The sequence below is a fragment of the Musa acuminata genome, chromosome BXJ2-11 (genome assembly GCF_036884655.1).
Source record: "Musa acuminata AAA Group cultivar baxijiao chromosome BXJ2-11, Cavendish_Baxijiao_AAA, whole genome shotgun sequence".
In the NCBI taxonomy this organism is placed as follows: domain Eukaryota; kingdom Viridiplantae; phylum Streptophyta; class Magnoliopsida; order Zingiberales; family Musaceae; genus Musa; species Musa acuminata.
The window spans coordinates 4,881,584-4,907,926 of record NC_088348.1 but is presented as its reverse complement, the minus strand read 5'-3'; the positions used below and the strand labels follow the sequence as shown (position 1 = coordinate 4,907,926).

The 26,343-nt window shown below is 38.5% G+C and overlaps 4 protein-coding genes across 6 annotated transcripts in view; all 4 read left to right on the top strand.

Moving 5' to 3' along the window:
• The first annotated feature begins 5,538 nt into the window (after positions 1-5,538).
• LOC103970525 (microtubule-binding protein TANGLED1) lies at positions 5,539-7,113 on the top strand. The gene is made up of 4 exons (XM_009384328.3): positions 5,539-5,702; positions 5,774-5,916; positions 6,005-6,066; positions 6,150-7,113. The coding sequence occupies exons 1-4, from the start codon at positions 5,622-5,624 to the stop codon at positions 6,968-6,970; spliced, it is 1,107 nt and encodes a 368-aa protein (XP_009382603.2). The 5' UTR covers positions 5,539-5,621; the 3' UTR covers positions 6,971-7,113.
• A 172-nt stretch (positions 7,114-7,285) lies between these two features.
• LOC135626324 (phospholipase A1-Igamma2, chloroplastic-like) lies at positions 7,286-8,208 on the top strand. The gene has a single exon (XM_065131549.1). It carries the CDS (start codon positions 7,363-7,365, stop codon positions 8,206-8,208), a length of 846 nt encoding a protein of 281 aa, XP_064987621.1. The 5' UTR covers positions 7,286-7,362.
• Positions 8,209-10,488: 2,280 nt separating this feature from the next.
• Positions 10,489-12,847, top strand: LOC135627061 (uncharacterized). Of its 2 annotated transcripts, XM_065133015.1 has the most exons (4): positions 10,497-10,876; positions 10,960-11,871; positions 11,954-12,187; positions 12,266-12,847. In XM_065133015.1, exons 1-4 carry the CDS (start codon positions 10,631-10,633, stop codon positions 12,443-12,445), a joined length of 1,572 nt encoding a protein of 523 aa, XP_064989087.1. In that variant the 5' UTR covers positions 10,497-10,630; the 3' UTR covers positions 12,446-12,847. The 2 variants fall into 2 exon arrangements, with proteins under 2 accessions (XP_064989086.1, XP_064989087.1); XM_065133014.1 differs by having other exon boundaries at positions 10,489-10,876; positions 11,954-12,847.
• A 10,758-nt stretch (positions 12,848-23,605) lies between these two features.
• The window catches only part of LOC135627810 (villin-2-like), a 31,931-nt gene continuing 29,193 nt past the window's right edge, over positions 23,606-26,343 (top strand). The window contains exon 1 of one of the 2 annotated variants that reach the window (XM_065134143.1): positions 23,606-23,884. The gene's annotated coding sequence lies outside the window, so the exon portion shown is untranslated. Of the gene's footprint in view, positions 23,885-24,930; positions 25,134-26,343 lie in introns of those variants that run through there. The other variant, XM_065134144.1, reaches the window with a different exon arrangement.

Sequence of the window (26,343 nt, the reverse complement as noted above, 5' to 3'; positions counted from 1 at the left end):
GATCTGGTGCACTCAGATGTTTGTGGCCCTATCAATATAGTATCACTTGGAGGAAGCAGGTATTTTCTTACCTTCACTGATGATTATAGTGGCAAAACTTAGATTTATGTGTTAAAAAAAAAAAAAGAAGTTTTAAGCAAATTCAAAGAATTTAAGGATTTAGTTGAAAAACAAAGTTGTTGTAAGATTAAATGTTTAAGAACAAATAGGGGTGGTGAATATATATCAAATTAATTTAAATTTTTTTGTAAAAATAATAAAATTTTACATCAATTCACCATGTCATACACACCTCAACAAAATTGTGTCTCAGAAAGAAAAAATATGATTATCCTTAATATGGTCCGATGCATGCTAAAGAAAAGAAAAATTCCTAAAGAATTTTGGGGAGATGTTGTTGCTTGTGCAGTTTATTTGCTTAACAGGTTTCCGACAAAGCGAATTGGTAATGTTATACTAGAAGAAGCATAGAGCTTACAAAAACTAAGAGTTGATCATTTGAGGATTTTTGGAAATATTGCATTTGCCAAAATACAAGAAGAAAAGAAAACAAAATTTTAGGATAAAAGTCAAAAATACATTTTGCTAGATTATCCAAAGAATTTCAATGGTTACAAACTCTACAATCCTATCATAAATAAAGTTGTGATGTCAAGAGATGTTGAGTTTGATGAACAATAGATTTGGAACTAGAAAAGTGATGAGCGGTATAAGAAAGTTGTAGCTTCAGAAGAAGATGATATAATACAAACAAGCACCGAAATAGTTTTGCCAGAATCATCATCTAAATTAGCTAGGTCACATGATTCAAGAAGTCCAATTATAAAAAGAACAAGATCAATTCAAGAGATATATGATGTGACTCGAAGGATTGATACTAACAATGATGAACTTTTTTTATTTTGTCTTTTTGCAGGATATGATCCATTAACTTTCGAAGAAGCTTATAGAGATGAAAAATGGCGACAAGCTATGAATGAAAAGATTCATGCCATTAACAAAAATAATATATGAGAGCTTACTACACTTCTAGAATACCACCAAGCTATCAGTGTTAAGTGGATCTATAAAACAAAAAGAAATACAAAAGGAGATGTGGAGAAATACAATGCTAGATTGGTTGCAAAGGGATATAAACAACAATATGGGATTGACTATGAAGAAGTATTTGCACCAGTTACTCGATTAGAGATAGTAAGATTAATTATCTCTCTAGCAGCTTAAATTAAATGAAAAATTTTACAAATGAATGTCAAATCAGTATTTCTTAATGAAGTTCTTGAAGAAAAGGTATATATTCAACAACCCCCTAGTTTTATTATTCAAGAACAAGAAGACAAAGTATATAAGTTAAAAGAGCTCTTTATGGGCTTAAAAAAGCCCCACGAGCATGGAATTCTCGAATATATGCTTATTTTATGTAAAATGATTTTTCTAAATGTCCACATGAACATGCTATCTATACGAAATCTAACTATAATGGAGATGAAATTCTCCTTGAACTTAATAATGGCAAAGAATTATACATTTCATATATTTATTATGTTCTTGATATGAAAAATAATATTTTAAGTTTGGGACAATTACTTAAAAAAGGTTATGATATTGAGATGAAAGATATACTCTCTCACAAGAATAAAATATTGATATCACGTGTAAAAATGACAAAGAATAGAATGTTTCCTCTACATTTAGTATTTTTGACCAATCAAATTATTTTAAAGCTGATATTGAGGATATTTCTACACTTTGGCATCTTAGATATGCTCACTTAAATTTTGAGGCTTTGAAACTTCTAGAGAAATATAATATGGTGATAGGAATACCAAAAATTGATCGACTAGGAAAATTATGTGAAATATGTGTCATAGGTAAACAAGAAAGAAAGCCTTTCAAAGTGAGAAGAACAAAAAGAGTATGGCATCGACTTGATCTGGTGTACTCAAATGTTTGTGGCCCTATCAATCTAGTATCACTTGGAGAAAGCAGGTATTTTCTTACCTTCACCGATGATCATAGTGACAAAACTTGGGTTTATGTATTAAAAGAAAAGAAAGAAGTTTTAAGCAAATTCAAAAAAATTAAGGATTTGGTTAAAAAACAAAGTTGTTGTAAGATTAAATGTTTGAGAACAAATAGGGGTGGTGAATATATATTAAATTAATTTGAATATTTTTGTAGAAATAATGAAATTCTACGTTAATTCACCATGTCATACACACCTCAACAAAATGGTGTCTTAGAAAGAAAAAATAAGACTATCCTTAATATGGTCCGATGCATGTTAAAGGAAAGAAAATTTCCTAAAGAATTTTGGGGTAATATTGTTGCTTGTGCAGTTTATTTACTTAACAGGTTTTCGACAAAGCGAATTGGTAATATTATACCATTGTGCTTACAAAAACTAAGAGTTGATTATTTGAGGATTTTTGGAAGTGTTGCATTTTCCACGATACCAGAAGAAAAAAGAATAAAATTGGAGGATAAAAGTCAAAAATATATTTTGCTAGGTTATCTAGGGAATTTCAATGGTTACAAACTATATAATCCTATCACAAATAAAGTTGTGATGTTAAGAGATGTTGAGTTTGATGAACAACAGATTTGGAATTGGAAAAGTAATGAGTAGCATAAGAATGTTGTAGATTCAGAAGAAGATGATATAATACAAGTAAGCACCGAAGTAGCTTTGCCAGAATCATCATTTAGATTAGCTAGGTCACATGATTCAAGAAGTCTAATTATAAGAAGGACAAGACCAATTCAGGAGCTATATGATGTGACTCGAAGGATTGATACATTCGAAGAAGCTTATAGAGATGAAAAATGACGATAAGCTATGAATGAAGAGATTCATGCCATTAATAAAAATAATACATGGAAGCTTACTACACTTCTAAAAGACCACCAAGCTATTGGTGTTAAGTGGATCTACAAAACAAAAAGAAATACAAAAGGAGATGTGGAGAAATACAAGGCCAGATTGGTTGCAAAGGGATATAAACAACAATATAGGATTGACTTTGAAGAAGTATTTGCACCAATTGCTCGATTGGAGACAGTAAGATTACTTATCTCTCTAGCAGCTCAAATGAAATAGAAAATTTTATAAATTGATGTCAAATCAGTATTTCTTAATGGAGTTCTTGAACAAGAGGTATATATTCAACAACCCTTTAGTTTTATTATTCAAGAACAAGAAGACAGAGTATATAATTTAAAGAGAACTCTTTATGGGCTTAAACAAGCCTCACGAGTATGGAATTCTCGAATATATGCTTATTTTATGCAAAATGATTTTTCTAAATGTCCACATGAACATACTCTCTATACGAAATCGAACTCTAATAGAGATATCTTGTTTGTATGCCTATATGTAGATGATTTAATATTTACAAGCAATAGTAGCTCCATGATTAAAGATTTTAAGTACTCTATGAAAAAGGAGTTTGGGATGATCAACTTGGGCTTAATGACTTATTTCCTCGGTATTGAAGTTATACAAGATAATGAAGAAATTTTTATCTTATAAGAAAATTATGCAAAGGAGATTTTAAATAAGTTTTCTATGGAAGATTGTCATTCTATAGATACACCTATTGAATATAACACCAAGTTGATCAAGGCAGGTGAATGTAAATATATTAATCCAACTTATTATAAAAGTCTAGCTGGATATTTAAGGTATTTGACATGCACTCGATCTGATATACTATTTGGAGTTGGTTTAATAAATAGATATATGGAAGTTCCTAAGACATCTTTTTTAAATATCGTTAAAAGAATTTTATGATATATTAAAAGAACAATTTAGTATGGAATGTTCTATTCATCATCTAAAAGGTTGGAGCTTATTGGATATCGTGATAGTGATTGGGCTGGAAGCTAGAAAGAGTACAACTGGAATTATATTTTATTTTAGTGAAGTTACATTCACTTGGTCTTCAAAAAAGCAACGGATCGTTGCTCTATCAAGTTGTGAAGCAGAATATATAACAGCTTCTTATAGTGTTTGTCATACAATTTGGTTAAGAAGATTACTCTAAAAACTTTATATGCCACAGGAAAAGTCAACAAATATTTATGTTAATAATAAATCAGCAATTTCCTTAGCCAAAAATCTAGTCCACAATAAAAGATCGAAGCATATCGACACAAGATTTCATTTCATAAGAGATCATATCAAAGATAAAGAAGTGGAGCTACATCATTTCAAGATAAGTGAACAAGTGGCCAATATACTTATAAAACCTCCCAAATTTAAAATATTTCAACAACTTCGAAAAAAACTTGACATGTTAGATGGAACAAGTTTAAGGAGAGAGAATATTGGAATTAAACTTGTTCAAGTATCATAAAGAGGTTCATTTCATTAAAAGAAAGGTTCATTGCATCAAGAGAAATATTCATTACATTAAGAAGAAAAAATAGTTTAAAAGTCTATGAAAGGATAAGTCAAATTGGTTATTGGTTCTTGAAAGAGAATGATTCATCTTGAATATAATTAATGTAATATATTTTTAGGAACTATATAAACCCGATATGTTGGATCATGAAATAGATAGAGTTTCTAAATTTATAAAAAAATTTCTTGAGAGAAATATAGAATATTGAAGCTTATCTACTCTTTGTATGTTTGATAACTCTATCCCTTCTTCATATCAAGATCAACCGTCTCCACTCTGAAGAACGACAAAGGCACCGAGAAAGAAGGCTTTGTCGTTCTTCGGTCTTCGCTTCTCTCTAAGTCACGGCTGTTCTTGAACGTACTGCATGGTGGGGTTGGCCTCTCATCTCTTGCATATGTAATATGTTGCTATCTGCCTGCCTTGGCGACCGCTTCCTCCGAGAACTAAAACCATTCACCTCAGTCTACTTCGTCTCCGGTTCGTGGAGTACTGAAGAGAAGGAACGATTGATGGGGCACATGGCATAACCATCTGATTTACTTTTAGATCCGTGATCACTAAGATCAACGATCGTCATTGGCCATCGCGCGCAGGAGGGTGTCGGTTCTCTGTGGGAAACACTGTTCTCTGTGGCAAAAGAAGATGTGCATCCTACTGAATCCCGGCCCTATCATGAGAGAGGTAAGGATGTTCCCTGGCTCGCCCGCGACGACGGCATAATTCTACCCACTTGTTCACTTCGGGAGCGCTCTGTATGCCGGATGATGCTCATGCCCCAGGACCGGATCCCGCGTGAATAAAAAAAACTCCAACGTTTCGACGTAAGAACATTTTGAGGATAAAAAAATAAAAATCTTTGCGAAAAATATTAATACATGAGGTAGATTCAGTCATGTTGGATTCACCCATCCCATATTTGCAGTAGAAGTAAGGATCTAACGATCGCATTTCCAGAAGTAGGAAATCTTACTATAGATGGGACGGAAAGCAGCGACTCTTACTCGAAAAAGTCAAAAGTAGCCGTTGTATGGGTAGATAGAGATGACCGTTGCAAACTCATAACGTCAGCCAATTCAAACGCCACATTAGCTGCCACAGTGAGAGTGAGAGAGAGAGAGAGAGAGAGAGACCCACAGACGTTGCCCATTTCAAACTCCCACATCAGCTCCCATCAAGGGAGGGAGGGAGAGAGAGAGATCAGATCCAACCAAGATGGTGGCCAAGACTCCAACCAAGGAGCGGAGGATGGCCGCCGCCCTCAACCCCAATCTCGTCAGGGAAACACTGATCAAGGTATAATTCTTTCAATTGTCTGCATTAATACTAGCTCGGACTCAACCTCAGATACATTTCCTTTTGCGAAGGTGGAGAGGTGCATGGCTCGGCTGCAGGAGCTCCAGTGCACGGTGACGGGTGGGACGAAGGTGGTGGCCGGTGTCACTCTCAGCCCTCGCAGCACGAGAGGATATCTCAGAACCAGTCTGGTATGCAAGAAAGAATCCTTAAGGTTCGCTCCATGTCGTCTCCGTAGTCTCTTTCCTTCTCCGTTTTCTCTGCCTCACTTAGCAGCAAAGGAGTGCCACTTCTTTTTGCAGGATGAGAAATAATGCTTCGTCTCGGAGATCGCCGGCGGGGAAGTTCCAGGGGAGCACAAATGGTACCGTCTCAATGCTTCTGAGACTCCTCTTTCTTTGCCATTTGTGATCTACAGCGTCGATTCAAGGACTCTTCTGCGAACAGGGGAGTGGCGGCGGATGTCGCTGCCGGCCATGCTGCTGGGAGAAACCGTAGTGGAGATCCTTGAGGCCAGCCGAACCACGAAGGAGGCGGTCACAGCTGCTGCGGCTGCGGCCATGAGAAGCCGCCACAAGACCACCGAACCTACAACTCCCATCACTGCCCGCAGAACAAACAAGTCGTCATCACGTGAGAATACAGAGATGCAAGCAAGGCGGGTGAAGGAGAAGCAAGGGCGATTGAGGATCATCCGATCAGAGCAATCCCCGGCCGTTTCCAGGGCGAGGTCACGCATCAGATTCAAGTCGAATTCGCCGCTGGCTACTGCGAGGGAGGAGCAGATGGTGGGCGGCCGACCGTCGGTGGCAGCCCACCGGGTATCACCCAGAAACCGACCCTGGGCCAAGAAGACGGTGTTGTTCCCCAACCCTCTCTTCACCTCCTCCTCGCCCACGTCGTGCCACGGGCAAAGGAGGTTCTACAAGACCAGATCCCCCGTGATTGGGAGGACGAGGCCGTCGCAGAGTCCCCACAAGTTCGTCATCAAATCACCATCTTCCACATCCCTGAAGTCGCAGTTCGCACCCAAGAAGGCCGTCACAGTGAGAATCCTGAAGTCATCCCCGGAGAAGGTGGTAGTGTTGAAGAAGTCCCGGCGGTGCTCCTTCTCACCTTCCAAGTTAGTGAACCGAATAATCGCATCGCCGGTCAAGACCCGGCCGATCTCCCTCCTAAGAAGCAGCACTGGGTTGTTGGCCGGCCTGAAGCAACGTTCAGGTTTCAGTACACCGGTGAGGATATCTTCTTCCATCGCAAGGATTTGAACGCCGTCATTTTTGTTGCTGCTGTGTCCAAAATGCTGCTTGCAGCACATGAAATCTAAACTGTAACAACATCTCGTTCGTGTGCCCGACTGTAAGGTTTCTATACTAATAACGACTTCATGACGAACATAAGATTCAGAGGATCTTTTGTTTAGTCTACAACTATACTCTGTTCGATGTTGTTTATCTATTTGCATTCATCTCTAATATTTGTTGTTGATCTACTGATATAAACAGATTCTAATTCTAATATAAGATGGGAGTAATTCATTATTATTGTTCGATGATATGCTCACCAAACGTTCCTCCTCCTCCGCCCATATTTACTGATCTCCACTTTCCACCTCCGCCTTATAATCGACCTTGGGTGCGCATCCTAGGCATCACAATCGATGGCAATTGCACATCCGAGCTTTTCGCCGTGCTTCCTCGGCCTCACTCGGCCTCTCCACCTTCCAAAACGACCTGTCCTTCCTGCCCGATCCTTGCAGATCCCGGTGCTGCTTGCTGCCGAGCGGACTGCCAAAAACCATGACCCTTCAGCAGTCAAGGATGAGCCTCTCTCGTCGATCATCACCGAACTTGAGCTGGAGAAGGAAGAAGAAGAAGAAGAAGAGATGGCAGGTGGAGAGGGCAACGGCGGTCGCGTCGCGGAGAGGTGGCGCGAGATCGACGGCTGCGACGACTGGGCGGGGTTGCTGGACCCCATGGACCCGCCGCTGCGCTCGGAGCTTGTCCGCTACGGTGAGTTGGCGCAGGCCTGCTACGACGCCTTCGACTACGATCCCTTCTCCCGCTTCTGCGGCAGCTGCAAGTACAACCGCCGCGAGTTCTTCGCCAGCCTTGGCATGAAAGGTGTTGTCTACGAGGTGACACGCTACCTCCAACATCAACCTGCCCAACTTCTTCTCACCCGTTCGCGGGGGGGGGGCGCCATGACCTGGTGCGAGAAGGCCAACTGGATCGGCTACGTTGCGGTGCCGAAGGTGCCGGGGATACTGTTCAACGAGCGACTGCCGGAGCTGGTGAAGAGGCCGGCGGAGGGGCTCCCCTGGAGCTGCAGCCACGTCGGGGTGGAGCTGGCGCTGGACCACAAGCACTCACCGTTCCTCAAGGACACCGTCGACCCCTCCTGCTTCCACAACCTGGAAGCCCACCTGCACCTTCTCGACGGGTACTCATGCCGGACTCTTCTTCTTCTTCTTCTTCTTCTCTGTTTCAATCAAATCTTAAACTAGTCCAAGGCTCCAAATCGACTCCATGGACGACCAGCTGCATTCACCGAGAACTAGTTCACTCTGAATCACAGACTATTGCCGATAATATCTACCGCTTTGGTCCTGTGCAACATAATATTATTGGAATCAGATGAGAAAGCCATTTGCTGCAGTCCTACCGATGGCTTTTGAGGTGGGGCGAACAGGTACCACGGCGTTGGTGAACAAGGCATGTGACTACGTCAAAGACTACCACGTGGTGCCGCCGCTTTGGAGGCAGGACGAGAACAAGGGAATGACCCGAGCGCATGACGGGAGGTTGGGTGCAGCGCAACCGGCAGGAGGTCATCGACGACGACACTCATCATCATCTCCACCGTATGGGTCTTCTCGCTGATTGACATATGCTAGTCGTTCACCCCGTTGACTCCGCTTCGCTATCTGCGTCTTCGATGGAAAACAATGCTGCAATTGTCTTTGGAAGAATTTTCTTAGAAAAATCCAACATTTTAGCTATTTTCCCCTTAGAACATTCCCTCTTTTACTATATTAAAAAAATGTATCTTTTTTTTTGTTTTGTTTTTTTGGGTCTAATCTTCTTTTCATCATCTTAAATGCAAGACTTACACAGATTCGGACTAAAAATATTAGTAACAAAATTAATTAAGTAGTTTACCTAAAAAAAATCTATATTGTGTGTTTTTCAATAGGTATTCCTATTTTACTTTTTTCCCAAATAGTATCCTTGATTTAATATATATATATATATATATATATATATTATTCTTTAATTTTTTGTTGTCTATTATAGTAATTTAGTTTGTCACAAACTAGTTTTTTGTTGTCTATTATAAATCCCCTTCTACAATAGGACTTCAAAGTTCTTGAAATACAAGTATAAATAACTAAATAGTTAATATTATATTATTTTTATTAGCGTCGGCTTATTTATGTTGGCTTTTATAGATCCTTATTTCTAAGCAAACTTTTAGATCCACTCAACTAATATGAACTGAGAAAAGTTTTTTTATAGGATAAATAAATGGGTTCTTATATTGCTTGAACTTTGCATCACAATTAGGCGTATATCTCCATCGATATTAGTTTTGTTAGATCTGAGATCTTAAAATGGCTTTATGATAAGTGGTTATGGATCCCATTTATGGTAAAAACAGTGAAACATGTTTTCGTCAATACACCATACACCATGAGATGCTCGACAGAGATGCTTTGGAAACTTACTCCAAATTTATATAGTATAAGACAAGAGAAGAGATGGAATGAGAAAGTAGGGTGACTTTAAAATGATTGAGAGAAATACCTTTTAGAAAATAAAAATGAAAGAAAAAAAAAGTTGTTCCTAGAAAAAGAAAGAAAACAAAAGTGACCTATCTTTCTATTGTTTAGATAAGATAGAATACCTTTCTATTATTTTTGACAACATGAGGATATTTCTCAATGAATTTATTTTTTCTTTCAATCGATATATATTTACCGTGGTAGATAAGTATGTCAGAAGTCTATTTGACGATTTAAAAATAGAAATTCAGGTAAAAAATAAGTCTTTACGAACTAGAATTTATTTCTAAAATATAAAATATATCTTAAAATTTTATTGAGAGTCGAAAATATATTTGGATTCTTAGGTGTTCCCAAGGAATACAGAGAATAATGAGTAAAAAAAGATTTAAAATTTATTTGACAATATGAATAAAAATTTTGAGATTCCTTTTATTTTATTTTTTCATATAGCAAAGACTAAATATATTGAATTGTTAAATTACATAAATCTTTTGTTGATTTTGAAATCTTCTTAAGGATTTCTTTTCTATTAGAAAAGAAGAATTTTTGCTCTTTGCTATCATAAGAAGAAACGATGTTGATAAGTTTGCAAGTAGGTAAAGCATCCGTCAATCATAAATTAATGGGATCTACAAAGACTACTGACAGTAACCTCTCATAATTCGCATCTCAAGTTGCGTCCTTCACCTATCCTTTCCAGCAATGATTCTTCCGCTAAATATGAAGGTGCACATGATGCAATTATTGTGGGAGACACCTTTAGTTCTATGTTAGAGATCAATGCTGTAAAGCCTTTTTGTTCCCGTGCAGTTCCTAACTCAAGACACAGAGTCCTACAAATCCAATATATTATCTATCCTTGTGATGTCTCAATCTTAATTAAGGGAACAACACACTCTCTCTCGTGGCTAGAAGACGACGCATCCACGGAGTACGTAAGCTCGGCGAAGTCCACACGCTTCCCTGTCCATGTCGAACGTCTATCTCCGACGGTGGTTTCTGTGGGACTCGACGGGCGTGGTAAATATTTTTAGATCAACTCTGTCAGCGCTGACGAGGAGAGAGAAGTGCGAAGAACAGAAAGCTCAAAGACGGTAATCCTTCGTCTGTCCATGCTCGTGAATGTGTGGGTTGTGGCTCAATGGCAGTGATGGAATGGGAGGCAGGAGAAAAGGGAGAGAAGCTGGACATGGAAGGGAAGCCGGATGGAGGAGATGAGAAGAAAGAAGTCGCGGCGGTGGTCGATTCATCGCGGAGCGAGACGTGGGTCTCCCGGCTGCAGACCCAGCATCCGGTTGCCCCCATCCAGGTCGTGCTTCATGGCGCCGCCACTCCGCCGGCAGCCGTCGCCGCCGCCTACCAACCCACCCCAACCCCAACCCCACAGGTAAGAGTTCTCGGTCTTAAAGCAGGCAGAGAAAGTGCGAATATACTGTGATTAGCTTTTGATGCTGTGACTAGTGGAAGTAGGTCGGATTGGCGTCGCTCAACTCCAGAGAGTACACTAACAGAGTATCCCTCCTCCTCTTCGTCCTCCACCTGCTGGTGGCGGCCGCCGCCGTGTGCTTCTTCTGGTTCAAGGGCATCCAAGGACTCCTAGATTCCGACTCGGGGAAGGCTCGGAACGGGCGACAGGTGCTCAAGTTCTGGCTCCCGCCCATCGAGGGTGCCTCCGTCCTCAGCATCGGCCTCGCCTTCGCATGGCAGAAGGCCGTGCGCTCATGGCCCTCCGTCATGGTCCCCTTCATCCTCTGGGCCTGCTTCCTCGCCACCATGGCCGCTGGCATACTCCTCCTCTGCTTCTCCCTCCCGGCGACGGACGGGCTCGGCGTCGCCTTCATGACCTTCTCGATCGGTGCCGGTCTCTACGCGTGCTGGGTCACCCGCCGCATCGCCTTCACCGGGAAGGTCTTCGCCCAGGCCCTCAGGCCGGTGACCAAGTTCCAGGACGTCAATGGTCCGGCCTACCTCATGTTGGGCGTAGGCTTCCTGTGGATCTCGGCTTGGTGCTTCGCGGTCATCGGAGCGCTCAACTTCTACTATCCCACCTTGACCATCCTCGCATTGGTGCTGAGCCTCGCATGGACGGCCGAGGTGATGCGCAATGTGGCCAACCTGACGGTGAGCCGAGTGATCGCGCTTTACTACCTCAGGGGGATGCAGTCCAGCACCCAGTTCAGCTTCCAGCGGGCCACGACCATAAACCTCGGTAGCGCCTGCCTAGGTTCGCTCTTCGTGCCCACCATCGAGGCGCTCCGCATCATGGCGCGCGGCCTCAACTTGTTGGAGGGCGAGGACGAGTTCTTGTTCTCGTGCGCGCACTGCTGTCTCCGAGTCATGGAGTCCATCTTCCGCTACGGCAACAGCTGGGCGTTCGTCCATGTAAACGAGCCCGCTCCCCTTCTTGCTTCAAAACTATACTCGGGATAAAAAATATGGTGATCGGAGTGGGGAATGCCTGCAGATAGCGGCATACGGGAGGGGGTTCGTGGAGGCGTCGCAGAGCACATGGGGGCTGTTCGAGAAGCAGAGGATGGAGGCGGTGGTGGACTCGGACATCACCAGCGCCGTGTGCTTCCTGACGGGGGTCACCAGCGGGGCCCTCTCCCTCATCTTCGCTGCTTCCTGGACCTTTTCCTCCCACAAGCACTACACCGCCACCGTGTCGCTGCTCGCCTTCTTCGTCGGCTACCTCATGGTCTTTCTCTCCCTCCCTCCCTGCTTTCTCCGACTTGGTTCATTCCACGGTGACGCTTCATTCCTTCTCGCCCAGCAGACGAGGATCGGCATGGCCCTGCCGCACGGATGCGTCGCCTGCTACTACGTCTGCTACGCCGAGAACCCGGGATCGAGGCTGTTCGACTCCACCATCCCTGACCGGCTCAACCAGATCGGATCCGGTCGCGAAGGCTTCGTGCCGACGCCTCGGTTCCCCCGGCCCAACTTTAGAACCTGAGGACCGAAACCCCCCTCTCTCTCTCTCTCTACCTTACCTCCGACTCCACCATTGCCGTCCCGTCTCGTCTCCTGCCGGTGGCCGCGGTCACTCGCAGTTACTCCAACCGCCGTGCGCTCTCGGCGGGGCGCAAAAGAAGGTTGCTCGGTGGTCGTCACGGTTACGTCAACCGCACTCCTCGATGGCCGTTGAAGTTACTAACGGCGTACCACATCTGAGTTATCTCGTGCCCTAAGTGGGCCCCACGGTGAGAATGACGTGTTGGGGGTCCACGGGTCAGGTTTGAGAGAGAGTGAATGTGACCGGTGGAGGTGGTAAAGAGTTATAGCTCGTAATGACGGTGAATGGTTGTACCGATGATGTTGGTGATCACAATAATGATGGTAGCGACATGTCTCGTGACATTGATCGGGGATCCGTGTCGTACTGCGCTCTGCCTCCACCCCGGTAACCGGGAATAACATTACCGGAAGAAGACGAAAGTGTGCGTCGCACGTCACCTTACGTTGAGCACATGACATCAATTAAGAGTCCGGCCACACTCTACTATCCTCGGTAACAAGTGCAGGCGGTAAGTATAAAAGATGACACATAACCTATAGGTATCATTATTTTGTTCATCAACTGAACATGTAATGTGAACTTGTCCCACATATAGCATAATTAATTGGATTACATAGTGGAACAATAGCGATATGCACGAATTGTGATAATTAGATTATGCTCTAATAATGACCTCGTTAATGGATGCTTCACGATCTGATGATGCTTACGATCCCATTTGGTACATTTGTGATTTGATAGATATTAAGCGTTAGAAAAATTCAAAATTTAGTCTTGAGTGGAAAGATGTAATCCATTATGTTTTTAATCAAATTATTTATGCCAACTTTTGTTTTTTGGTAGGTTAAATTTAATTCGAATGGGTCCTCCGATGGTGATCTTAGAGGAGGAATTAGCTTTATTATTGGAAAAGTTTATGATGGTGGGTTTTTTTTTAAACACTTTATGCTCGAGTCTTTCTACAGAGCAATGGTGGGATCAAAACCATATGGGTGTAAATGCTCGTGAAGAGCTCATCATATATTTATTTTTATTGTTTTATTAAATTATAGTACAATTGGACATGATATATATATATATATATATATATATATATATATATATATATAATTTTAGACTTATAAACTAATTTATATAAGGTCAAGAGATATCATGCACATATTTTAAAATACTCTTAAATACTCTTAAATTTATCTCACTTGTAGCCCTCTCAATCAAGAACTATCCCATAAAATTTTAGCTCAAAATACCCCTCTTAGTCTCCCCAAACACTTTAAAATCTTTATCTTGACAACTTAAATTACGCATATTATACCTGTAGGACTACTAGAACTTCTTACCATCATAATGAGCTCATCAACAAGAGATGGATTTAGATCAAATTATATAAGTGTTTGCTTAAATCAATATTAAAGTTGAGGTTATGGAAGCTTGCCTAACTCATTGTGCAAAACATTGTCAAAGTTTCAAAAATTACTTGATGACTCTTGAAGCCACTCGATTGTCACCTAGGCGAAGGGTTGATCTCGATCCTAACATAACTTTTAGACATATAGAGAATCCACTATAGCCTAGACACTTAGGAAATATGCTACATCATCTCGTGAAGCACCTTTGTAAGTACCCTATAATGATGATATCAATTGAGATTATGAACAAATCGATTTAAGACACCCACAAAATGCATATAGATCTAGGTACTAAGATGATAAGGATAATATTACTTATACGATTAAGTTTAGTTCACCTTACTTTGAAGGGAATCTCAATCCTCTAATATTCTTAGACTAGTTAGTGGCTATAGACAACCATTTTAATTAGTGATTGATATAGAAGAATCATATAACTAATTAGGTTTGCTCACATGATGTTAACTAGTTTAGCCTGACCATACTTGGAGCACCTTGGCATGGTTCCCATAGATCGATGGGATGAAATGAAGTTTATACTCAGAGAAAAATATGACTTCCTATTTTATGAATCAAATTATGAAGCAATTATGTGATGCCAAGTCTCTATGATTTTTTATTGCATGATTTGTTTTGATGAGCTCATGATCCGTTGTAACATTTATGAAGAACCTACTTCTATGATAGCAAATTTTCTTACCAATCTATGATAGGACATTCAATATGAAATATGATAGGACTCTCTAGAGATTATCTTTCAAAGGGGCTCTTAAAGCTGAACAATACCGTAATAATATAACCCAAAGACTAAGAAACTCTTATGCACACACTTATACAAATACTCGTATATAATCTAGTGTCATATAATCTAGTGTCGCTCCACCCAAGCAAAATAATAAAGGCAAGATTATTATTATTGAGAACACCCGAGATAGATTATAGTATTTCAAATATCACAAGTATGTCCACTATGGTCATGAGTATCCACATATAACCTTATACCTAGAAAACAATGAACCCATATATTACTATATAAAATAAGATTAAAATGGCCAAAGTAATAATTATGATGACCATGATCCTACTAAATAACACATAAGTGAGAACAACAGACATTGCACTAGCATTTATTATGGTTGTATATTGTGTCTTAGCTCTTCCTAAGAGTTCTAAAAATTGGCATTTCACTAGCATTTCTTACACATACACCAAGTGAAACAATTATAATGGGGAAACAACTTTAATGTAGTATCATAGACTATCATAGTCAAATTTAAACTCAAACCTAAACCACACATACCACTTTATAATGTAGCTTGGGTAGAAAAAACTAATATACCAATTATCTAGAGATGTTTAGTTTTCATCAATTTAGCTTATATAATGATCAAATTTGATGTGATGTGCTTCTAATAGATATTTCTCATGTGTTACTTGTATATCTTTCCACTACCACATGAATGTCACACGATATAACAAAGTCAATATTGACTACTTTGAGCTTGATGGGAAGAAGATCAAATTAGTCCCCTCACCCCATAACGAGATTAGAGTTAGTACCTCTACGATAATAGTTTCAATAGCTACACCTGTATCGTAGTCTTTGTATATTTTGAAGTTTAGCTCTTTCATTACTGAGCCAAAAGACTTGGCAATTGCTTTTATTTTAGTAGCTATATAAACTCTCTTTAAATTTCAAACCAAGTTACTCCCTTATGTCCAAAAAATCTTTAAAATGTTTTCTAACATCTTATGCATGATATTCAATATGCTATTGACTTAATTCTATTGGAAAATTTGATCGTAGCATCATATGCGCAACAAAAAAATATAAAACAAAAATAACATATTTTCTATATAAATAATTTTATCATCGTGCGAAGATTGATGCGCAAAACAAAATGCAAAACCGAAAACTACATGTGTTAAAGGAGATTTGTTACATAGGGAGATCATATATCCCTGAAAAATCATAAATCTATAGGAGTGAATGAAGGATGTCAACTTTCATCCTCTCTAGCAGTGATGCACATAGTAGATGCGATGAATATATTACTCAAATTGCTGCATGATCTTCCTCTTCACACACACCATGTGATCAAGAAGGGGTCGACCCTTCTGCTATCCACATGCCCTAAACTAGGGCTGTCGGCTGAGGAGGAAAGGAGAGAGGAGAATAGGAGGGATAGCTAAGAGGTGACTAGCCTATACCACCTTTTGGCCCCTCCTATTTATAGAGGTTTATACTACTTAACCCTAATGGATTCTACCACATTGGATATATATCTAATTACCCAAGCCTCTTGGATTATTGGATCTCTACCTAATAATCTCTTATTGTATCTTATCCACAAGTTCTAATAATTCATGAGCTAATAGTATGTCTAATAAGATAGGGGCTTCAGCAAATATTTTATATTTGAACCTCTACTCGTCACAATATCTATCATATGCGTGTGATCCTTTGGGCTCAATATCGAGCTGGTTGTGGGTCATACATATCAGAACTCCTTCTGACTCAGTGAATTATTATCCACTCGACTCATCGATTACGAACGTACTAGGCCACTACTTGTCAGAATTCTTTCCCTTGTATTATTACCAGGCACGATTCTATTTTTTTTATTATTGATCAATTTTCAAAGATAACATACTTTATCTCTTACTCTAAAACGTTCGATGTCTCTCAACCAAGCTATTCTTTAAAAAGGTTATTAGGTTGCACGGTCTTCCTAATTTCATTGAATCTAATAGTGATGTACGCTTTGTCAACTATTTTTAGAAGCTCCTATAAAAATTATTATAGACTAAAGTTTAGTTTTCCTTAATATATAATCCTTAGACTAATGGTCAGACTTAAAAGGTCAATAGGTCATTAGGTAACCTACATCAATGTTTGGTAAGGGATCACATAACTAACTAGGATATGGTACTATACATAGTCAAGTTCGTATTTAATAGAGTTACCATTCACTCGTCTCAGTCTATTTTAGATTATCTTTGACTATTAACCTAAAAAACCTATTGATTTTGCCTTTCTCCCTACCTATATTCATCCGTCAAACATGTTGAATCTTTTACTAACCATATTAGTTGCATGATAAGATTAAATAAAATATTACTATAAACAATTAATTATATATGTCAACAATAGATATGTAACATAGGTATTCATCCTTCATGTATCATAGGTATTCATCTTTTCATGAAGGAGAGCAAGTAATGATAAGGATTCGAGTTGAGAGATATTCCATTATGACCATAAAAAATTTATAAATCATAAGCATAGGTCCTTATAAGAAGATACTATAAAGGGTTAGTGATCATATTTGTGTCCTTGAGCTACTAGAACTTATCATCTTACATGAATGAATGAGGCCTACGTTTTAGATTTTTTCTAGCATATAATAATGATAAATTATGATTGATAACTTATGAATTCTAGAGTTCCCTCCGTACTTTATAAATTTCGGAAGAGAAGCTGTGATTGATAAACCCCAACCTTGTATAGTAATATCTAAGTTTTATCGAATGAAGGTGAATTTTTTTCACATAGGGAGAGTTAATATGGATCATAATACCATCACTTTATTATAATAATCCAATAGGACACATAAAGCTCTAGATTATTACGTTAGAGCCATATGCGCCTAAATGCTCATAGAGATTTCATCTTATACTTATTTTATTTTCTTATTAGATTATAGTATAATTTAGTCATGAGCCACATGTATTGAGTTTTGGGCTTGAGCTTATAAGGTATTAAGGAAAATGTCATGCACATATCTTAAAATGGTACAAAATCTTGGAGTAGACACATGTTTATGTGATAGAGGATCTTGGAGTGGACATATGTCTGTATGAATCCCTAACTCCTCTTTTAAAATGAAGTATATGACATTTATACGATGATGGACACTTGTCTCAGTCTTATAAATCTCTACCCACTACTTTTCTAGGAGGTATATATCATTTATTAAAGGGTAGACACTTATTTCTGTCCTATGGTTTCCTACCCACTTCTTTTCTAGAAGGGGGTTATGTGACACTCATCCGAGGGACATATATCTTTAAAAATATTTGAACCTCATATTTTAGAATTAATAACTAAATGAACAAATGAATAGTTGAAATTTAATAGCCACTAAAAATCTTAGGTGAGATGCTTAAGTGAGGAGAGGGTCTCAAGGGTTAGAGACCCTACTCAGCTATTTAAGGTAGTGATAAGTCAACATTTGATCATTATTAGTGCGACCTTATAAGATCACGAGGAATTATCCACTTTAGGCATGCTCATACAAATTTTCCTTTTCGAGACTCATGAGACTCGTGAGCCCCACGCATTTAAAGGTAAGGATGACCCGATAAGCTTATAAAGCCTTAGTTCTCCTTCTAAGGAAGCATCCTCACATAAATTTGTCCTTTCAAGACTCATAAGAGTAAGGATGACCGGGAGGTTTATAAATGATTGGTTCTCATACTCCTCAACCAATATGAGACTAAATATTATTATCAAATAGAAATGTTCTATGTCTTAAAAATTTAAGTGATGTATTAATTCGAGAACTATGATTGATTCAATCTCTTATATCTTGTTTAGGACTAGCTCTTGGCATACTTAATTATCGACCATTCTACCTAGAGAGAATCTCATAATCCTTTCATTTTTCTTCACATAATTTTTTAATACTTATTTTATGTTTATTAAATTATTATCTAAACTAATAAAAAATAATCAAATTATAATTAAATATACTTCCTTGTTGCTACTATTTATCTTTTCTAAATTCTTTTATACCATCATCTCTTAATATTCTTTTTTTATTATGCTCACCACTCACCCCTCCATCAAGCACCTTGTACCCTAAGGCTAGTGATATTCAAGATGGCTTATACGTTGTTGCTATCTTTGATGGCACCTATAACGTTATCATGGAATCAGACTTGCAAGTTTTCGTGGACACTATATGCTAGTCATAGGTGCTCAACAAGCCAATCACATGAGTGATGACACGTGTGACTTGACACACAATTTTTTTGCTTATTATATTTTAACATTTATCACTTTATATTGACTATTGTATATATACATTTACATATTGTGATGTCATTGGATCTGTGCAATGAAAATCAGATTGTGATGAGATCACGATAATGAGACCGATTCGCCTTTAAACATAGATCCTAAATAATCTCAGTCATAGGTTACTCGAGAGAGACACCGAGATAACCGGACAGACTTGTGTGTTATATACCCGTTCATATGATGGATGCATCTGGTCTCATAGCTACTCGTGTGGGGACACTAGGGATACAATACAAGTGCTCATTGGAGAATAAGTTTATTGATTGATCCGCTTACGGAATATTGGATGGTTGATGATGCCTTATTGTCAAACAATGATTTCGTAGTCCCAGTGGTGTATCTGGTTCTTAGACTTGAGACATCAAAGAATGTTCTGTATGAGTACTCCACTATTTGATACCAGACTTATAGGTTTGGATATCCCATATCTAGTACAACTAGTCATCAGGAGTGAGAATCAACCTTACGAGAGCTATTGAGTGTCGATAGAGGATCATCCACTCTCGGTGTCATGAGAATAATATCTCATGTATTCTTGCTCAAACAAATCTCTAGCCAAAGTTATTCAGATTGAGAGAGAAAGAGTTCTCTAGGAGAATTCGATTAGAGTAAGACTCGAGTAGAAACCATATGGGTTTGACAACACTATGCCCGGTATACGGTCTCTATGATATTAGATAGATGAGGGACTATAGGTACATGGTAACTAAGGACAGACAAATCCAATGGATTGGAATCTCCTATGTCGTTTGGGGGCTACAACGTAGTGGCATAATACGTCCACAATCGATGAGTCGAGTAAATTATTATGAAGATAATAATTCACTAAGCCAGAAGGAGTTCTGATAGGTATGACTCACGGCCAGCTCGATATTGAGCCTAGAGGGTCACACACATATGGTAGGTATTGCGATGAGTAGAGGTTCGGATATGAGATATCTACCGGAGCCCCTATCTTATTGAATATCCAATAAGCTTCTGAATTATTGGATCCCATGGACGAGATCCAATAAAAGTCAGATTATTGAATAAAGATCCACTAATCTAATAGGCTTGGGTAGTTGGATGAAGATCCAATACCGAATAGGGGAGGATCTATTAGGGTTAAGTTGACAAGGGACCTCTATAAATTGGAGGCATTCAGTGGTTCAGGCTAGTAGAGCCTTTGCTTGCCTCTCCTATTCTCCTTCCCCCCCTCTCCACCTCAAAGCAGGCCTGGAGTTTTGAGGAGAATCGTCGCAGCCCTACCATGTGGATCACCGCTAGAGAGGAGGGCGCTTGACCTCTTTCACTCTCTCCTAGAGATCTACAAGGATTCAGAGATAAACGATCTCCCTAGGTATCATAATCTACTCTATACACAGTTTTAAGTTTCGCGGATTTTTGCATACCAATCTTCAGACAACAATGAACAAATCTTTGGGAAATTAGGGATTTTATTTTATGTTCTTCCGTTGCACATGTGATGTCACCCATAAGATTTCCCAACACTATGAACCGCAAACTGTAGGGAAATCTTGGGGTGATATCACATGCGCAGCGGAAAAATAGAAAACATAAAACCTAAATTTTCCAAAAAGTTATTCGTCATCGTGTAAAGATTAGTGCGTAAAATCCGTGAAACTTAAAACCACGTACGAAATAGTTATATTACCTAAGGAGATCGTATATATTTGAATTCCTACAGATCTATAGGAGAGGGTGAAGAAGGTCAAGCATCATTTTCTCTAGTGGTTATCCACATAGTAAGACTGCGACGATACTCCTCAAATCTCCAAGCCTGCTATCTAAGGAGGAAAAGGGAAAAAGAGAATATAAGGTAGAAACTAAGAGAACCTCTAGCATATGAGCCCTTGGTTTCATATTATTTATAGAGGTCCCTTGTCAACTTAACCCTAATAGATCTTACCATGTTGGGTATTGGATCTCCATCCAACTACCCAAGCCTCATAGATTAATGGATCTATATCTAATAATCTCTTATTGGCTCTTATTGGATCTCATCTATACGATCTAATAATTCAGGGGCTTATTGGATACAAATAAGATAGAGGCTCCGACGAATATCTCATATTTGAACCTCTACTCGTCGCAATGCCTACCATATGCGTGTAACACTCTAGGCCTAATATCGAGCTAGCCGTGAGTCATACCTATCAGAACTTCTTATAGCTCAGTGAATTATTATCTTCATAATAATTTACTCGACTCATCGACTACATACGTACTAAGTTACTACGTCGCAATTCCCAAACGATATAGGGAAATCCAATCAATTGGACTTGTCTGTCCTTAGTTACTATGTATCTAAAGTCTCTCATCCATCTAATATCACAAAGATCATATACCGGGCATGGTACTGTCAGACCCATACAATTTCTACTCGAGTCTCGCTCTAATTGGATTATCCCGGAGAACTCTTTCTCTCTTTATCTAAATAACCCTAGATAGAGATTTGTATAAGTAGTAACATATTAGATATTCTTCTTATGACACTAAGAGTGGATGATCCTTTATCGACACTCAATAGTTCTTGTAAGATTGGTTGTCACTCCCTATGACCGGTTGTGCTACATCTGGAACTACTAAACCTATAAATTCGGTATCAAAGAGTGAAGTACTCATACATGACATCTTTAGTGCTTCAAGTTTAAGAACTAAATACACAACTCGGATAATAGAATCATTGTTTGACAATAAGACATCATCAATTATCTAATATTCCGTGAGCGGATCAATCAGTGAATTCATTTTCTAATGAACACTTACACTATATATCTAGTGTTCCCATACGAGCAGCTATGAGATCAGTTGCATCCATCATATGAATGAGTATATAGTATACCAGTCTGTTTGGTTATCTCGATGTCCCTCTTGAATAACCTATAACTATAATTATTTGGGGTTTGTATTTAAAGGTGAATAAATCTTATTATCGTTATCTCGTTACGATCTGATTTCCATTGCACATATCCATGAATATATATATATATATATATATATATATATATATATATATATATATATATATCAAATAATATAATAAGTAAAAAGAACATGCGATAGGCTTGCAGGATACTTATGACTAATACAAACATGCTCCATCTTATATATTATTTTATGTTAATCAAACTATTTGGGAGTTATTTGAGCAATTCAATATATTTGTTGTCACACATGTATTCCTACGTGTGAATTGACTTGTGGATTGATGGCAAAGCTAACTTTTCGTGGCTTGAAACTTACCCACGCTATTACGCAAAGATTATTCTATTCGTTCCTTCGTAAAGTCATATTTAGTGTTAATTTCTTAATAAACATAAGTTATTTATTAGGAATTCATCAAACTATATATATATATATATATATATATATCAATCTAATTCACAATTAATTTTTAACATGATAAAAACGCGGCATGATAATGTTCCACCAAAATGCACCTCCATGTTTCAAAGAGCCAAAAATTTGCTCCACTAAGTAGCCGATTGATTTAGACATTATAGATCAACGATCATGTGAAATCTTTAGCACGAGTAAGTAGCAAGCACATCAATATGTCGACTTTAATCAATCATCCACTTTCGTTATATCTCTATGATTTTTCTTCTGATATTAATTCGTTGATTCGATTGGAGACTTTCTAAAATAAAATTTAAAAGAGTCATGGGCTTGTTTGATCCACCACAAGAATAAGCATGTTTTATGCTATCTATGTCTATCATGAATTCTCTGAAAGAGTAGGAATCATTTAAAATGGACAATCACCGAACCTAAAAGGTTCATAATCTCCCCGAAACCCCTTCTTTATTGAGAATCAGATAGATTTACTTTATTACGACCACTCATATTCCTTCTCATCTCATCTTGAAATATTAGATTCTATCTTGAAATATTAGATTCTGTCTGATGAACTCATATGGGATCGAGATAGCCACCGAGAACAACACACATCAAGCTTGCAACCCTTTAATGCATAATATTGAACAATACTAAACGGATTACAGAAAACCAAATCATTGAGCCTTGTTGTCAAGTGGGATGTGCTCCAATCAATTCTCATTCTCAATCAGAATGTTTAGGGGATTCTTACAGAAGAACACAATTCTAAAAATTATGATTTGATTTGTTTATAAATATCTTTGATAAGGGAGAATATGAGGAATACTTTAAATACTCTTAACTTTGTTATTATTATTATTATTTAAGATTTTAAAAGAGAATAAGAAAAAAATAAATTCTTCGATATTTAGTGAGAATATATTTAAGTGTGGATAATTCAAGAGGGTTGTAATTGATTATATATTTATCAAAATAATTAAGTATTAAAATTAATTTAATGGAGGTGAAGAGTTTAATTTTTAGATAAAAATCATCAAATATAATCTTAGTTTAATTTTTTTAGTATATTTTTTTTTTTATTAATCACAAACAAATATTAATCGGATGATTCGATCACGGAAGACAGACCAATCAGATCACCATCGATTTCCAGCCGGCCCGAGTGCCGTCGCGTGCATTTGATAGGTCCAGCATCACACCTCCGTGCACGTGGCGTGTCCCGCATCCCCATCCCCAACCCCACTTTCCGAGGCGGAACCCACAGCGCAAGACTTGTCGCCGTTTCGATCGGCGATGGCCCGGCTCCAAGCTGGTAGGATCACCACGTCCGCCGACCACGCCTTCCCCATCGCCAAAGTAGGGTTTCCTAGGGCGGTGGTCGGCTGCTTGATTCCCCCCCTCCCCTCGTTGGCGTGGGCTTCCGCAGCAAAAGTTTCCCGCAGCCAGCTCAGGAAAAAATTGTAGTACGCCCCCCTTTTCTTAGTCCACTCGTAAGCAAGCGGCATCTTCAGCAGCAGCACGAGGCATCAAAGTCCAAAGGTGCCTTTCGCGCTCTCTCTCCTCCTCCCACCTTCCTTCAATCAATACTCGTTCGCCAGATATGGCCCCCTCTTCTGCTGCTACTCTATTATTTTAAGCCTCGATAACTGATACCAATTTCCCACCTAACACCGATTCAATCTGATTCAGTAGGTTTTAACCTTTGTTTTAGTTGTGGAGAAATCATAATTTCATGTATGCCGTCTATCAAAAACAAAAATAAATCTCTCGTATTTTAGGATCAAAATTTACAGAATATATTTTTATAATGAATTTATATCGTAATGGGCTAAAAAAAGGGATAAATTCATGATTTTTTTTTCTTTCAAAAGACACCTTTTTTATACTATGGATCAATCCAATCCAATCTCCTCATGTATAAGATTTACACTATCAATTATATTATTTTAAAAATAGATTTATAGTATTTTTAATATTTTAACCTATTAAAAAAATATAATCGAGATAAATTAACTCAAAACTCAATAAAAATCTGTTCTTATGTAAAAATATGATTTCAAATAAATGGCTTAGGAATAATAACAACTAGATATTAAGTGAGATGTAATATCTTTGGATAGTTTTATAATAATTTTAAAAACATTGTCAATTTATTTTAAAAATTAATTATAACAGAGAAATTGGATCGATTCACCCTATAAGACTTGTTGTAAGGATAAATATTCTTAGAAATATGATGAAAGGAATATAAGTTAAAAAAAATAAAAAAGGAACCTTAATCCTGAGAAATTTTCAAAAAAATAATTTTTCGGAAAAAATGGAAAGAAATAATGAAATAGCATGGAATTTGTTAATGGTCTTAATCGCATCATAAGGGGACATGGGCCCAAAGTTATCCCAGACCAGAGCAGCCCAGGTAAGTATCACCACCTTCTTCGACGAGAGATCTCACCGCCCATCATCCAACGGCGATAAATCGAGCTGGTCGCGCTGGTCTAACAGACCCCTCCTGCCGTCCGTCTTTCCATATCATTCATTTCCTTTTATAGCGGTCACAGCTATATATATTGAGAGAGAGAGAGAGAGAGAGAGAGAGGGGAGAGAGGGAGAGGGAGAGGGAGAGGCAGTCAATAGCAGCCTTTAATATTCTGTCCCTCTTTTTCCTTCTCTTTCGTCGCTCGCACGCATTTCTCAAACGCCGGATCTTCTTCCTCCTGATTCTCCGACGGTCTTTATCGTGTGTGTCGGAGTTTGTTCAGGTGCTCGATCGTCATTTTCTCACTAGCAGGTACTTTCTCGCTTCCTGTCATCACTGTAGGTGGACGTGAGTTATGTGATTGGAACTGCCTGTTGATTCGTATGTTTCATCCTTGATCCTTGATCTGGATCGGTTGTTTGTTGAGTCGGGGAACCCAATTTTTTTCTCGTTTCTTTTGTTTTCTGATCGATTGCCTTTCTCTCGTGTCTTGCTTGTTTGAGTTCGAATTTGTGTGTTCTTTTCTGGAATTATATGCATCGCGTTGTTGGATCGGTGGGGCACGGGAATGGCTTATGTGAGAAACTTGGTTGGTCCTTGTGAAGTTTATAAAACCTGCTGATGTGCACACTCGAGGATTACTGATTCAGCTGCCGGAGTTCTGGAACATGATCCACGAGTGAAGGGTCAAGGATTCGTTCTTGTTCTGGTTGTCGTACGTTTATGACTAGTTTGATTCGATCTTAAGACAATTGTCATTGTTGATGGCGATTGCGGAATGTGTGAAACAAGATTCGCAAACAAGGACAAAAAGATTCAACGATGTCTTTTTCCTATGCATTTTAGTTTGTCGATCTGATTCTCTGGACGTTTCTTGTCATCTTGCCGATAGCTGATGATTTGATTTTCTGCACATTCATTTTCGTTTTACTGATATCTTAAAAGATTCTTAAACATGATTCACAAACAAAAACTAAAAGATGCGATGCTTTTCTTTATTTTCTTGTTTTATACTTGTGCTCAGTTTAATTTGGACTTCATGACACAGTTCTATGGTAACTTTTTTAATTGACTGTTCAGTGTTGTAAAAGGTGTAGGAATGCAAAATTATACTTTCAATCTCTAATGCTAGTGCATGCCTTTGATGCTGTTGATACATTTTAGTGCTTCTAAATTAAACAAGTATACGTTCTGGCACTTTTGCTTCTGGCTATGTAAATGATGATAAGTCATTTAGAATTCTACTAAAATATAGGCACATGTTGAATAAATAAATTGGTGCTATATTAAACTAAGCCAAGATAACTTTTGACTTCGTAAACTGCATTCTAACTGATGTTTGATGTGTTCTAAATAACTTTCTTCAGGAATGAAAGTAGATGAGAGTTATTCTTTTACTATTTTTGAGGGTGTCAGATGTCTATTGTGACTTGCCTTGTCATTGGTGTCTCTGTGATGGGTATGTCTTTGACGAGCAGAACTAGGGGTAAAGTTATAGAGGAAGAGTAATCAATCAAAAGAG